At 43.4% G+C, this 14832-nt stretch overlaps 1 protein-coding gene across 1 annotated transcript in view; it reads left to right on the top strand.

Annotated features, from left to right (window-relative positions):
* Positions 1-14832, top strand: part of TTC17 (tetratricopeptide repeat domain 17) — a 483695-nt gene that overhangs the window by 51854 nt on the left and 417009 nt on the right. The window contains exons 3-7 of the mRNA XM_069221809.1: positions 5301-5470; positions 6628-6739; positions 7621-7752; positions 12173-12282; positions 14429-14576. Of these exons, the coding sequence (XP_069077910.1) occupies positions 5301-5470; positions 6628-6739; positions 7621-7752; positions 12173-12282; positions 14429-14576 (672 nt within the window). The remainder of the gene's footprint in view (positions 1-5300; positions 5471-6627; positions 6740-7620; positions 7753-12172; positions 12283-14428; positions 14577-14832) is intronic.

Here is a 14832-nt window from a genome sequence, read left to right as displayed (position 1 = left end):
AAGTACCACTTCACCCGAGCACTACAGTCTGAGTCCGGGGGAGGTGACGGTGCCAAGAGAGTCCTGAGACTCTCAGAAGCTGAGCCCATCCTTGGCTTTGGCCAGACTGGCCTCCAGCCGCAGCCTGCAGTCTTTCTGCAGGGACTGAGAACTGTGAGTCTTCAGCAATGCGACCTGAAGCCTCCCAGCACCATTGCACACGAGCCCCCATTTCCCCGGCCCAAGTTCTTTTGGACCGAGGGTGTCCCTGCATGCCCAAGACTTCCACTTTCTTACATTTGCCAGATCAACCGCCAATTTTTTTAATCGCCTGTTGAGATACGTTTTTTGAAGGAGGTGATCCATATGTTTCCTCCTGTTCCATTTATAATGCCACAGTGGAATTCAAATTTAGTTTTGACTTAGTTGCATTTTTGAGACTATACATAGTTGTTCTTTAATATTGTTGTGTAGGAAGTTGGCTCTGTATGCACTATTTCAAAGTAAGGAATAGTATGCACAGAGTCCAAGGGTTCCCCTTAGAGGTAAGATAGTGGCAAAAAGAGATAATACTAATGCTCTATTTTGTGGTAGTGTGGTCGAGCAGTAGGCTTATCAAAGGAGTAGTGTTAAGCATTTGTTGTACATACACACAGGCAATAAATGAGGAACACACACTCAGAGACAAATCCAGCCAATAGGTTTTGTTATAGAAAAATATCTTTTCTTAGTTTATTTTAAGAACCACAGGTTCAAATTCTACATGTAATATCTAATTTGAAAGGTATTGCAGGTAAGTACTTTAGGAACTTTGAATCATTACATTAGCATGTATACCTTTTACATAAAACACAATAAGCTGTTTTAAAAGTGGACACAGTGCAATTTTCACAGTTCCTGGTGGAGGTAAGTTTTTGTTAGTTTTGTCAGGTAAGTAAATCGCTTACAAGTCTCAGGTTTGGGTCCAAGGTAGCCCACCGTTGGGGGTTCAGAGCAACCCCAAAGTTACCACACCAGCAGCTCAGGGCCGGTCAGGTGCAGAGGTCAAAGAGGTGCCCAAAACACATAGGCTTCAATGGAGAGAAGGGGGTGCCCCGGTTCCAGTCTGCCAGCAGGTAAGTACCCGCGTCTTCGGAGGGCAGACCAGGGGGGTTTTGTAGGGCACCGGGGGAGACACAAGTTCACACACAAAGTACACCCTCAGGGGCACTGGGGCGGCCGGGTGCAGTGTAGAAACCAGCGTCGGGTTTTCAATGTAAATCAATGAGAGATCAAGGGATCTCTTCAGCGTTGCAGGCAGGCAAGGGGGGGGCTCCTCGGGGTAGCCACCACCTGGCCAAGGGAGAGGGCCTCCTGGGGGTCACTCCTGCACAGGAGTTCCGTTCCTGTCGGTGCTGGGGGCTGCGGGTGCAGTGTCTTTTCCAGCCGTCGGGAAGTGGAGTTCAGGCAGTCTCGGTCAGGGGAAGCCTCGGGATTCCCTCTGCAGGCGTCGCTGTGGGGGCTCAGGGGGGACAACCTTGGTTACTCACGGTCTCGGAGTCGCCGGAGGGTCCTCCCTGAGGTGTTGGTTCTCCACCAGTCGAGTCGGGGTCGCCGGGTGCAGTGTTGCAAGTCTCACGCTTCTTGCGGGGAGTTGCAGGGGTCTTTAAATCTGCTCCTTGAAACAAAGTTGCAGTTCTTTTGGAGCAGTGCCGCTGTCCTCAGGAGTTTCTTGTCTTTCTTGAAGCAGGGCAGTCCTCAGAGGATTCAGAGGTCGCTGGTCCCTTGGAAAGCGTCGCTGGAGCAGGTTTCTTTGGAAGGCAGGAGACAGGCCGGTAGGACTGGGGCCAAAGCAGTTGGTGTCTTCTGTTCTTCCTTTGCAGGGGTTTTTCAGCTCAGCAGTCCTCTTCTTCTTGTAGTTTCAGGAATCTAAATTCTTAGGTTCAGGGAAGCCCTTAAATACTAAATTTAAGGGCGTGTTTAGGTCTGGGGGGTTAGTAGCCAATGGCTACTAGCCCTGAGGGTGGGTACACCCTCTTTATGCCTCCTCCCAAGGGGAGGGGGCCACATTCCTATCCCTATTGGGGGAATCCTCCTTCTACAAGATGGAGGATTTCTAAAAGTCAGAGTCACCTCAGCTCAGGACACCTTAGGGGCTGTCCTGACTGGCCAGTGACTCCTCCTTGTTTTTCTCATTATCTCTCCTGGACTTGCCGCCAAAAGTGGGGGCTGGGTCCAGGGGGCGGGCATCTCCACTAGCTGGAGTGCCCTGGGGCATTGTAACACGAAGCTTGAGCCTTTGAAGCTCACTGCTAGGTGTTACAGTTCCTGCAGGGGGGAGGTGTGAAGCACCTCCACCCAGAGCAGGCTTTGTTTCTGTCCTCAGAGGGCACAAAGGCTCTCACCGCATGAGGTCAGACACTCGTCTCTCAGCAGCAGGCTGGCACAGACCAGTCAGTCCTGCACTGAACAATTGGGTAAAATACAGGGGGTATCTCTAAGATGCCCTCTGTGTGCATTTTTTAATAAATCCAACACTGGCATCAGTGTGGGTTTATTATTCTGAGAAGTTTGATACTAAACTTCCCAGTATTCAGTGTAGCCATTATGGAGCTGTGGAGTTCGTTTTTGACAGACTCCCAGCCCATATACTCTTATGGCTACCCTGCACTTACAATGTCTAAGGTTTTGCTTAGACACTGTAGGGGCATAGTGCTCATGCACATATGCCCTCACCTGTGGTATAGTGCACCCCGCCTTAGGGCTGTAAGGCCTACTAGAGGGGTGACTTACCTATGCCACAGGCAGTGTGAGGTTGGCATGGCACCCTGAGGGGAGTGCCATGTCGACTTAGTCATTTTCTCCCCATCAGCACACACAAGCTGGCAAGCAGTGTGTCTGTGCTGAGTGAGGGGTCCCTAGGGTGGCATAAGACATGCTGCAGCCCTTAGAGACCTTCCCTGGCATCAGGGCCCTTGGTACCAGGGGTACCAGTTACAAGGGACTTACCTAGGTGCCAGGGTTGTGCCAATTGTGGAAACAATGGTACATTTTAGGTGAAAGAACACTGGTGCTGGGGCCTGGTTAGCAGGGTCCCAGCACACTTCTCAGTCAAGTCAGTATCAGGCAAAAAGTGGGGGGTAACTGCAACAGGGAGCCATTTCTTTACATGTTGACACTGAAAATTGTGTTCCTTATAGCTATTACATCTGCTAGGCAATTAAGTGAGCATCAGGCTTTTTCATCAGTGCATCCTTTCTGATAAGTTAGAGGTTTCATCTGTTCATGTAAGAAAATGCACCCCTTTGTCATCTTTTTATGCACCGCTTCATCCCGCAAAAGAGGAAAAGCGATTACATCATCTAGATCCATAGTGAGCTCTCGTTTTTTTTCTGGGGCGAACTAAGGAATTTAACAGGATGAGCAATTTGTCATTTTTCCTAGAGTTAACGAGGATAAGTTGGTGCAAAAGAGAGCTATATCTAGGTAGATTGTCTTGTATATTAAGATCTGTTATGGACTAGGCCAGAAACAACCTCTGGAAGGGTTGAGTGCACACTCTCTACTAGGCCAAAGCTGCCACTACAGCATTGGCTCAGGGTGTACCAGTTTTGGATATTTGTAAGGGTGCGACCTGGGCATCCTTGCATACATTCATCAAACATTATTTACCAGTTAACTAAGTTGGGGTGGGGGAGCATTTTGTTCAGTCTTTTCTACAGGATTATCTAGTTTGAACCATTCCACACACCAACATCATGGGAGGTCCTTCTCTGGTATCTATTCAAAAGGTGAGGGATCTGTGGTGTCTATCAGGAGAACAAGTTGCTTACCTTCAGTAACGCAGTGCTTAGTTTGAGGCGGTGTTTGCCAGTGGGGGACACTGACACTTATTTTTGTGGACCGACAATTAATTTTTTCGCATTGAGTATTTACCGAGCGAAAGAGTGAGAAAACCCAGATCCAGAAAAATTTGCCAGAGCCATCACAAAATGAGAAAGCAGGGACCTGCAGGAGTGGGATTAAGGGAATGGAATTGTTTTGTAGTTAATTGACGATGCACAAGCTGGTTTTAAGACTACCAGCCTTGGTATTTGGCGCTGCATGAGATTCCAAACAGAGCTTTGCGCACGGATTTCTTTTGTAAATTAAGCACTGAAATGTGTTGTCTGGAAGAGACTCAGTCTAACCAGACATTCCTCATCTGCCGTACCACCTCTTCATTCTATTTTGTGGTCTCATGGCAATTTGTTAATAAAACAATCTTATTACTAGACATCTGTACACACAAAAATCTATTAATATTAGGTTTTCTTAACCCTCCACATCTGTTAGTACGGACAAAGTACAGAAAGAAACTGACACCAATGCGAGCAGCTGATGTAAATATGCAGAGTCTGATGTCACAACCGCGTAAAACTGAGTTGTAAGTGGAGCCATGATGTATCCTGACACCACCTGTCGGCGACGGGGGACATTGATTTGCAAGGGTTTCCAGATCCAGTCTGATGCCTCAAGGTATTCGGAAAGTGAGGAACCTGTGGGTGGATAAAATCTCACTAGAAAAGAGGTTACCAAAGGTAAGTAACTCATTCTTTGGAGGCAACATGCACGTGAACATTTTTTTTTTTTTAAAGCTGCATATTTCAATACCACTTGTCTATCCCATATATTTGAGTTCATTGTTCCGTGCTGGAAGGGTGTACTCCACGATCCAATGCCACACAAGAATAAGTGCATGTTTCTGGATTTTTCTAGATAAGACTTTGGCTCATCTGCTGCGAAAATGTTGTACTGCACATCAAAAGATAGGTGAATTCATAAATTAAGAAAGTATTTCTTGATTGATAACATTTCAGTGTTTTAAAGCCCAGTTTTGTCTTACACTGTGGCTATTCATGTTCATGTTGTTAGTCTGTGGAAACATACATAAATGGTCCCTAAGCATTCTACCACAGCAGTCCCCATTTATGCCCCCAGTGTCTTACTATGAATGAGTTGGTTCCCATGTTGATGTTTTGCCTTGAAAGATTCTTAGCCATCTTCCATAATAAGTGATGGAAACACACAGTAAACCCACGGTTGAATCCATACATTACATTATTTTCTGTATTACTTGTATATTGTTTTTCATGTATGACTGGGCAACTGTTTCTAAAACGTTCCAGGTTTGACAGAAGTAAAGCAATTGGCTAAAAGTAGGTTTACCTGCTTCCTTCAATATAATGTAATTTAGTTCTCTCCAGCAACTCATTTCATGATGATCAACATGATTGTGTCACTAGTACAGCTGCATATTCTTCATGTCTTCCATGTCTGCTATGTGTCTGATGTTCTTGTAGAAGCAGCTGGTAGCCCAAAAGATACACATAGAGGAAAATGAAGACCGAGACACTGGTCTGGAGCAGAGGCATTACAAGGATGACCCAGATTGTATCAAGGCTAAAGTCCCACTTGGGGACCTGGATCTCTATGATGGAACCTATATCTCCCTGGAGAGCAAGGATATCAGGTAACACGTACAATACAATCGCAACATATATCTGTCATTCTGTGTTGGAGAATAATGTGGTTCTTGATTGATACCACAGAAGTCTAATATTTGTACATGAATACTAATTGTTCCAGTCACACTTCATTTCCTCCTTTACTATCCAGTAAGCCCATGTGAAGAGTAAGACAGCATTTTTTTCATGATGTAGATGACCTACAGACTATTAATTTGGAAAGTTTTATATGGTAAATAAATTGTTAATGCACTGAGAGAAGTCTCTCCTCTTCCATTTCAGGGCAGGAACGGTTTGCCGACCTTTGTGCTTTTGAGAAAATTGTAGCATTTTGGGTGGTCCTGCCCAGTTTTTCCCTGTGACGCTTTGGTGGACCAAGCATTGTTTCGATTTTACAATCCTTTGTTTCATGATTTTCTCAAACCTTTATTAATTTCTTTAGGGCACCGTAAATGTAGAGAAGTGTTATTTCATCTCCAGCTCCCAAACAACCATGGTTTGTTTAAGGGTCAGTTTGTTTCTTAAAGCTGCGGTTAGATGTAGAAAATCTATGGAAGATTAGACCCTTGGGTATGTTTGCTCCTCCAAAATGTTACACCCAAAATGCTTTTAATGTAACGTTTACAGGATGTATGTCTGCTTGATTTTGATTTTTGGAGTTTTTGCAACAAAATTGGTATACCACTTGAATCAGATTGGTTAATAATGTACTGTATCGATTTTACTTCGCTTTTATGAACTTTTGTATGTTTTAATTGGACGTTTTTATTATGTTTGTCTTTTATAGCCAAATTTGTCTGAATAAAGATTACTTGACTTGAAAATGTTAAATGGCCAGGAAAACTGTACAAGACTGTGCATTTTAGGTGAATGTGTGCTTGTAGTTTTGTATTCTTGAACCTCTGCAGAATAGTTTAAGAATACAAAAATAACATAAGTTGGCTAACCGTTCTTTTCATTTCCCATTACGGCTGAGTTGTGAATAAATTGGCTGCATTTCATTGTCTAATGTATGCACCAACCCAAATAGGAATTCTTTGTACACCCATCTGCATGTCCATTGTAGTCTTAAGACATTTAAAAGTAGTTCTGACCCTTTAGTAATACATATGTTGGCTTCTCCAATGTGTTTTAATGTGACAATGTTTTTCCTGTGTCCCAGCCCTGAAGATTACGTGGACACCCGGACTCCTCTGCCACCAGACCTAGTGAAACCAGACTGCACAAGCATCGTAGAGCTTCCATACAGCATCCATGCATTTCAGCACTTGCGGGTGAGTTTTGCACGCCCCTCCTACTTTCTTAGAGGGCATCATTCTTTTGTATTCTTCACAATACACTGCCATGCTTTGCGCTCTTAACATTGTGATTTTAAGTTTTGAAAGGTGTTGTTCATCCAGTATACGTTTGGTTAAAGATTATTTTGCACTAGCTGTAATATGGCCCAATGTTTCTGTAGCTGGTCTGATTTCTTGTGTTAGGGTTTAGATATGCCTATTGTGGCCTTTTCAATCATAGATGCTGTTCTTTTCCTAACCAACATGTCGCAACAGCCGGCGTGCGGTTTGTGACCCGGCAGCTACACAGTGTGATCCTCTTTCCGTTCCGACCATTGTTAAGCTGCCTCCTTTCTTGCTGCTGTGCAAGCATCCTGCAGGGTCCTTCCCTTCCTGTTGGATGGTCTGACTTACCCAACCAGTGTGTGTTGCGTTGTTTTCTTTTAATGTCTTCAATAACCCTATTCGTTATAGTTAATAAATAGAACAAGCTTTAGTTCATGAGAACAGTCAGATTACTTTGAAAATACCTTTTCTGTGAGGATGATATATAGGGTATGGAAATTGACTGGGCATGGCAGTCCTTAGGCTATGACTAGCAACACTAATATGTTTTGCAAGAAAACAGGTGTGTGTGATTTTACTCCCAATTTAGGACTTTGGAACTTGCACTCAGTGTCTCACGGTTGAAAGTGTGAGTTCTAAAGACATAAACAATGTGCTGCTTAACTGGGTCTTGTACTATGTAAGCCCAGTGTTGCTGCTAAGTTGTGCAGCTCTAGTAAATGTGTTTTTTTTTTTTTCTTCTTAAAATATTACTTTAAGATTAAAGGTTATTGCTGGTTTGCCAATGTAAAATTGTTGCTATATTCCCCTAGGGTATACAAGAGCGGGTAAATCTCTCATCACCCTTGTTACCGAAAGAAGATCCAATCATCAGCTCCTTATCTAGGCAATTAGGAAAAAACATAGACGAAATTGGTCATCGGATACAAGAAGCTCTGCTAAAGGTACGTTGTGCTGCGTCTCACTCCAAACCCTTAGTACTTTTAGGTAGAGTAACAAAATATACTTTATACAGCATTGTACAAGCGTTAGTTCTGTAGTTAGTTTTTCTAATAACTATCCACAGTCTACAGATAAATAATTCAGAAAAGCTCTTGTGTTAAATAATAAGAGGCGAAGAGAGGGGGCAAATAAACTGTACTAAACTTATCATTTATTGAATGCTGACTATACATTGGCCTTTCTTTCCTGAAAGGTTAATTGTGTGTTCATGACATTTCCTTTTAGAGCCTGAAAGTCTAAAATCCAGTTTTCAACTATCTGGCTTCAAGACGATTCCCTCACTCTGACAATCGACGCATTTACAAATAAAGGCCTCGAAGCCAAATCTTTTATGTTAAAACAAGACCCCAATCAGAACCTTTGATCTAATAAAGCATCTCCAACAGAGAATTCAGTGAATCTTTTACTGTCTTTCCAATTCTCTTGCACGTTGTTTTAGGAAAGGCTGTATCTGATCTCTAGAGTGGGCATGCATGTGATTAGTCTTTTGAATGCCTTCTGTTTGCTGACATTGCAAGATGCATGTGAAATTTTCACCAGAATAACCACATCTAATTTGATGAGGTTCGTGATTTGGGCTTAATAGGGAAACTGTTAATTCATTGAATGGCCATTTCAACAATTCAAAGGAAGATGTAACCCCTCTGCGAAAGACTCTGCAGTGGTCTATTTGACTCAATGAATGTTACTCCTTAGCATTTTGAGAGACACCATGTGAAGACCACAGAGTGTGTTCAGCGCTGTTCAGTGCTGAGTTTGGCACAGATGATGAGAATACATGGAGACGGCCAACAGTCCCAGATTCACCTTGATTTGTGATATAATTGTGATGTTGGACTTGAGAAACACGTTACTTTATCTGTGGTATTTATTTTCTGAGAACCATATTTTTCCACATTTGTAGGAAGCAACAACCACATATAGCCCTGTTTTACCTGTATCACAGTTTACAAGAAGGAATGTTGTGCCATTCTCCATTGTGTGATTTGTGTTGATATCGGATCTACAACAAAGCCAGCCCAACCATCGCCCCCAAACTCCGAGACATAATCAACAGCTCATTCGACACCGCCACCTTCCCAGACCCCTGGAAGCACGCGGAAGTCACTGCACTGCTAAAAAACAAAAAACAAAGCTGACCCAGACAACCTCTTCAACTACCGCCCCATCTCCCTCCTCCCTTTCCCTACCAAGGTCGCTGAGAAACTAGTGAACACCCATCTATCCCACTTCCTCAAGGAAAACCACACACTCGACCCCTCCCAATCTGGGTTCCGCAAGAACTATAGCATGGAAACCGCCCTCATCGCATGCACTGACAACATCAGAACCAAAGTCGACAGGAGCGAGACCGTCGCACTCATTCTCCTGGACCTCTCCGCAGCCTTTGACACTGTCTGCCACCAAACACTCCATACACGCCTCCACAACTATGGGATTCAACACAAAGCCCTAGACTGGATCTCCTCCTTCCTCACCGATAGACCCCAAAAAGTCCACCTCCCACCCTTCCAATCCACTGCCACCAAAATCATCTGCGGATTCCCCAAGGATCCTCCCTCAGCCCCACACTCTTCAACATTTACATGATCCCACTAGCCAATGTCCTCCAACCACACGGTATCACCATCCTCTCCTACGCAGAGGACACCCAACTCATCTTCTCCCTCACCCGCAACCCTACTACCGCCAAAACCAAACTCCACGCTGCCCTCCTGGACACCTCCGCCTGGATGACAGCTAACACCTCAACCTCAACTCCAATAAAACCGAGATCATCATTTTCGGCTCCCACAAATCCATATGGGACACCTCCTGGTGGCCCACCGCCCTAGACCCCGCACCTACCCCCGCAAACCACGCACGCAACCTCGGCATCATCCTCGACCCCTCCCTCTCTATGACCCAGCAAATCAACGGCGTCACCTCCTCCTGTTTCAACACACTGCGCATGCTGAAAAACACCTTCAAATTGATTCCCCAGAGACCAGAAAGACCGTCACACACACACTAATCAAAAGCAGGCTAGACTACGGCAACGCCCTCTACGCCGGCACCACACTCAAACTCATCATGGACCTCCCCTGCCATGAACACATCTCACCACACCTCAAATCCGTTCACTGGCTCCGCATAGACAAAAGGATCACCTTCAAAATCCTCATCCACGCACAGAAATCCCTCCACAACACCGGCCCATGCTACCTCAGCGATAGAATAAATTTCCACACACCCACCCGCCACCTCCGATCAGCCAACCTCTCATTCGCCACAGTCCCCCGCATCCAACACACGACCACAGGAGGCAGATCCTTCTCATATCTCGCCCCAAAGGCCTAGAACTCCCTCCCCACCAACCTCCGCAAGACCCAAGACTTCCTGCTCTTCAGAAAAAACCTCAACACATAGCTATTCGAACAGTGATCGTCTCTCTCCCCCCCTCATCCCCTCCCCCCCCCCCCCCCCCCCCCCCCCTAGCCCCTTGAGACCCTCACGGGTGAGTAGCGCGCTATGCAAATTTTTTGGATTGATTGATTGACACCGGATATTCTAGGGGAGGTAGACCAGCTGCAGCAGAATTTTCTTGGAGCTTAGTTTTATAACCAGTTGCGGTATAGTTCTGATGGTCTTCTGCGGGTTCTTACCTCCTGAATATCATTCAGGCACCAGACTGAATCTGGAGACATAGGAATAGCTCTGTTTTGCCTCCAGATGTACTTCGTTGTTTCTTTGAATGTGACTTCATGGAACGGCATATTGCACTAACCTGGCTTTGCAGATTGGGCTGGGCTGTTCCTGTTGGAGCAGGGTCAAGGCTGATTTGCATATGGCTGGTTTTAATCTGAGGAGGCATGATGGGCAAAAGAACAATAGATTGAAATGCTACCCTGAGCGATTACCAATGGTTAGACTCATTGCAAGTATCCTCCCATCAGCTTTTGTGTGTTTGATATACCGCCCTAAGTATCCAAGAGTATGCCCAGACATGGGTCTCTTGCTCACTGTGACCCTGAAACCAAGCTACACCTGACCAAAGAGGCTCAGTAAGGGTGAAACCGGTCCTGGGTTGCTTGTCTGCAGACTAGTTGCTGTATGTCGGAACCTTTAGTGCCTTAAACTCCTATGTGTATATAGGGGTATGGCAGGGTAGAGGGTGTTGCTTTAAAATTCACTTAAATACAATGCAATTGGGATCCACTTTTTACAGTATAATTAAGGAAATTGTATACAAACTTCACCAACCCAGTAACTGCCAGTATATAAACTATAATATTAAACATTGAGTAGTATATTGTGTGTTATGTTTGAATAGCAAGATTGCAATAGGTCTTAATACGATTTTTGGCATGTCCCTTAAGCTTCTGTTCTCCCTCCCAAAACCATATTCACCTACTCAACTAAGGCTAGAATTGGGATTGCTAAACGTTGAGTACACACTAGATTCCTATTATTTTAAATATTGCTGATGGCTTTGGGCGGACTACCATGGATCATTAAAGAGAGAGTGTGACAAAAGAGAATAATTATAACACCCAATAACAATGTTAGGATTTTCTTTGCTTCAGACAGAATGACAATATGTCTCTGCAGCAGTCACTGTAGATATCTTTGAGCTCTTTTGTTGTAATTTGTGACCTTAGCTCGCCTTATAAAACCTCTGACCCTGATGAGATCAGATGTTTCTCAAGGCTTTTTGATTTCTTTGATTTGGATTCAGATGCTAAGCCCTTGAGTTTCTTGAACAGTATCCCTCACAAAGCAAAAGTGATTATATTGAAACAGACAAACGTTTGGCTCAGGCAGAGACACATGATCTCTCCAGTTTTTGGATAAGCCCTATAAAATAAACCTCTCGCTAGAGGGGTATTTCCCTACAACAGAATATCTAGGGGGTGAACATGTCATTTTCCATCCATGATGAAGAAAGACACAGTGACTTTGGATTGCCATTGCACTCTGCTGAAACTAAGATGGATCTTGGGGTCTTTTGTTCCCAAGTGTGTATTTTGAGCAACTATAAAACAATGTAATTGGAATTACACATCTTTATGTAATATCAGTTCCATCAAAATACTGGGGTACTGGAGAAGGGTTTACCAGACTGAGGTGATGGTCAGAGCAGCATTGAGATATGTATGTTTGCCTTGTCCTTGTGGCCAGAGATGTCCCATTAATACATTACATACCTTTCCTGAGCATGTTTGCAGTTACTGTTGCAATACTCATTTCTCAGATACTACAGATAAGGTGTTATGTCTGACTTGTGAAAGGATTTTCGTTGATTTCAAATCTCACAGCTGGTGCAATTGACTTTAATTTCCCCTAGAGCTTGTATCTTACTGATGTCTGTTGTATCCACAGAACACATCCTCGTGGGTGCTGTATGACATGGCATCCTTCTATTGGAGAATCAAGAATGAGCCATATCATGTGGTGGAATGTGCCATACGCGCGCTGCATTTCTCTTCTAGGTATATATTTCTAAATATTGTCTTTGTGCCTGTCTTATGTGTGAGGGGTTGATCTGTTATTTTGAACGTAAGGGCATTTATCCCAAGAATAGCCAAACCTATTTCACGAGTAAATGCTTTGTGTGGCCACATAGTGAAAATCTAGTAAGGTTGACTGAGATGTAAACCCTCCTAAAGAGTCTGTTAGGAGAGCCATATAAGGAGTAAGGTGTCTCCTAAAGCTTCTGCGTGAGGACCACCTTAAAGAGCATATGAAGCGAGAGGAGCTAATTTTTGGGACGGGTAAACATGAAATATAATGGTGAAATGCCTGTTTTACCTAGAAAGAGAGAGAGATCAGCTGTTTATTGAGAAGAAACATTGAAAAGGAAGGTGGTGAGTGTAATTTATTGCAGAGACCCGAAACCAACATTGAACACAGGTTCCAAATGCTGAGAAGGGAGTACAACATGAGATACTGCAGAGACGGGACACAAAATAAAATATACTGCGCTTGAGAGAGAATTTATAGTAAAATGTGTGAGCATGAACTGCTCATTTCTGACAGAGATTGTGGTCATGTTTGAAATAATCTGTGAATTCGGGTAAGCCATTAATGCTGTGATAGAAGTGAAATCTCAGCAAGGTATTCAATGTAAATACTGTTCTGATTAATTGTGTTTCTGGTCTTTTTCTCTAATCTGTTAAACTTTCACATAATGGCTTTGGTGTACCAAAGAGAGGATCAGTTTGGCAGCATGTGATTGTTAATAAAACAAAACGAGCGCTCAAACCTCTGTCACATCTAAACTGAAAAGTGTGGACTAAGATTAGAGTGCAGTAGGTTGAGTCACGGTGCTCAAAATCCTGGACAAGAATAATAGAAAATTGGGTCAGATGGTGAGATACTATTTGTATGCCAAAAAGTAAGCATATATTTTGGGATTATTGCAAGATACCATTAGATGGGGGACAGGGGATCAGTCACTGCCATATAGTGGTGGTGATTTTTCCTCTCTTACCTGAGCTAATATCAGAATTTGTCTCCATCAGCAAAATCTGTATCCCTTTTAGACTCGCTGTTGTGGTTCAACATCTGCATGAGGCCCTTGGCTCAGGTTATTGTGCAGCACCAACGTCCGTTCTAGTTCTAGGTGTACAGTCCACAATTCTACATCTGGCTGGGAAAAATGAGTAACTCTGCTGAAGACTCACACCACTGAATGCAGAACCATCTGTATCCAAAGTGGATAAAAGACTATTCCTGCAATGGGAGGAGGGGTCGCCTACTGCTTGTGTGGTTCTCGGGAATGAGCTGATTCTTGAAGACCTGTTTAAATCAAGAACTTCAACAAAACACAACATCCCACTTGATCTGAATGTCTTCAGTTATGAACTTAATTCACTATGATCTGTCTGAAAAACAGTTACGACATGTGGAACATTTATTTTTACATTGATTTTATTTACTGATTATTCACCATTTTTTAAATATATATTTCATTTCTTTTTTTATCATGTATCAAATCTTGTATTTCAACCTAGGAGGAAATATTTCCATGCCGTAACGTGTTCTAAATGTTCGTTTGCACCAGTTTTTTTCCCCTTGTCCAATACAACTACATTAAATATGAGAATGGGCCCTACCATGTTTCAAACTAAAATTCACACACTGAGTCCTAAAGAGGAGTAATTTTGCAAGCTTTTTCAGACTGATAATCTACCAGGAAGAGGTGTACGAATAACTACAGCTGTATAAGTTTATGTTGGGACTTTCCTGTAAGACTGACAAACTTGTCCCAATTCTAAATCTGCAATTGATAAAGATTCACTATTTTGCTTAATTTGCCTTTGCAGATGTCTTTGCTTTTGTGCACCTATCTTGAATTTGTGTGCACAAAAATGTTTCTGATTGTTGCTTGAGAGGAATGTACATTTAATTAACGTGTTAATGTTCTTGATGTTAAGCAATACTTGGGAGTGGTTGGGGATGAATCTATGTAGGTTTGACATTTGAAGTCAGTAGGAGTTCAGGACAGTGTTATGAATGAAGGATATAAATATGAGTTAAATATATGCTCCCTTCTTAGTCTGACGTTTACAGACTCGTCTCTGTCTGTGAACTTGCAGCATATCTGTAATCCTATCTTTCTTTTCCTCTTACAAGGCACAGTAAAGATGTTGCATTAATCAACCTGGCAAATATTTTGCACCGAGCTCACTTTTCGGCAGATGCGGCAATCCTGGTGCATGCTGCCCTGGACGTGTCTGGTGACTTTTTGTCCAGTCACTACACACTGGGGAACATCTATGCAGTGAGTGAGACTTCATCAAAATTTAAGACCAGTGCTAACTGTTTTTCTTGTCAATGGCCGGAGCAAATATTTAATAACTATATTATAGCTTGCGTAGCGTGTCTGGGGGATTCTTATCTCCCCAATTTACAGGTACGTAACTGGATAGCAATGGAACTAGCTAATCTGATCCATAGTGCTCAGGGCTAGGAGTTGGGTTTTGTTTTTTAAGTCAATGAACTAAATTGTTCTACTTCCAGAGTGCACCTCGAGCTTA

Source organism: Pleurodeles waltl, chromosome 3_1 (genome assembly GCF_031143425.1).
Source record: "Pleurodeles waltl isolate 20211129_DDA chromosome 3_1, aPleWal1.hap1.20221129, whole genome shotgun sequence".
Taxonomy (NCBI): domain Eukaryota; kingdom Metazoa; phylum Chordata; class Amphibia; order Caudata; family Salamandridae; genus Pleurodeles; species Pleurodeles waltl.
This window is presented reverse-complemented; position numbering and strand designations above follow the sequence as displayed.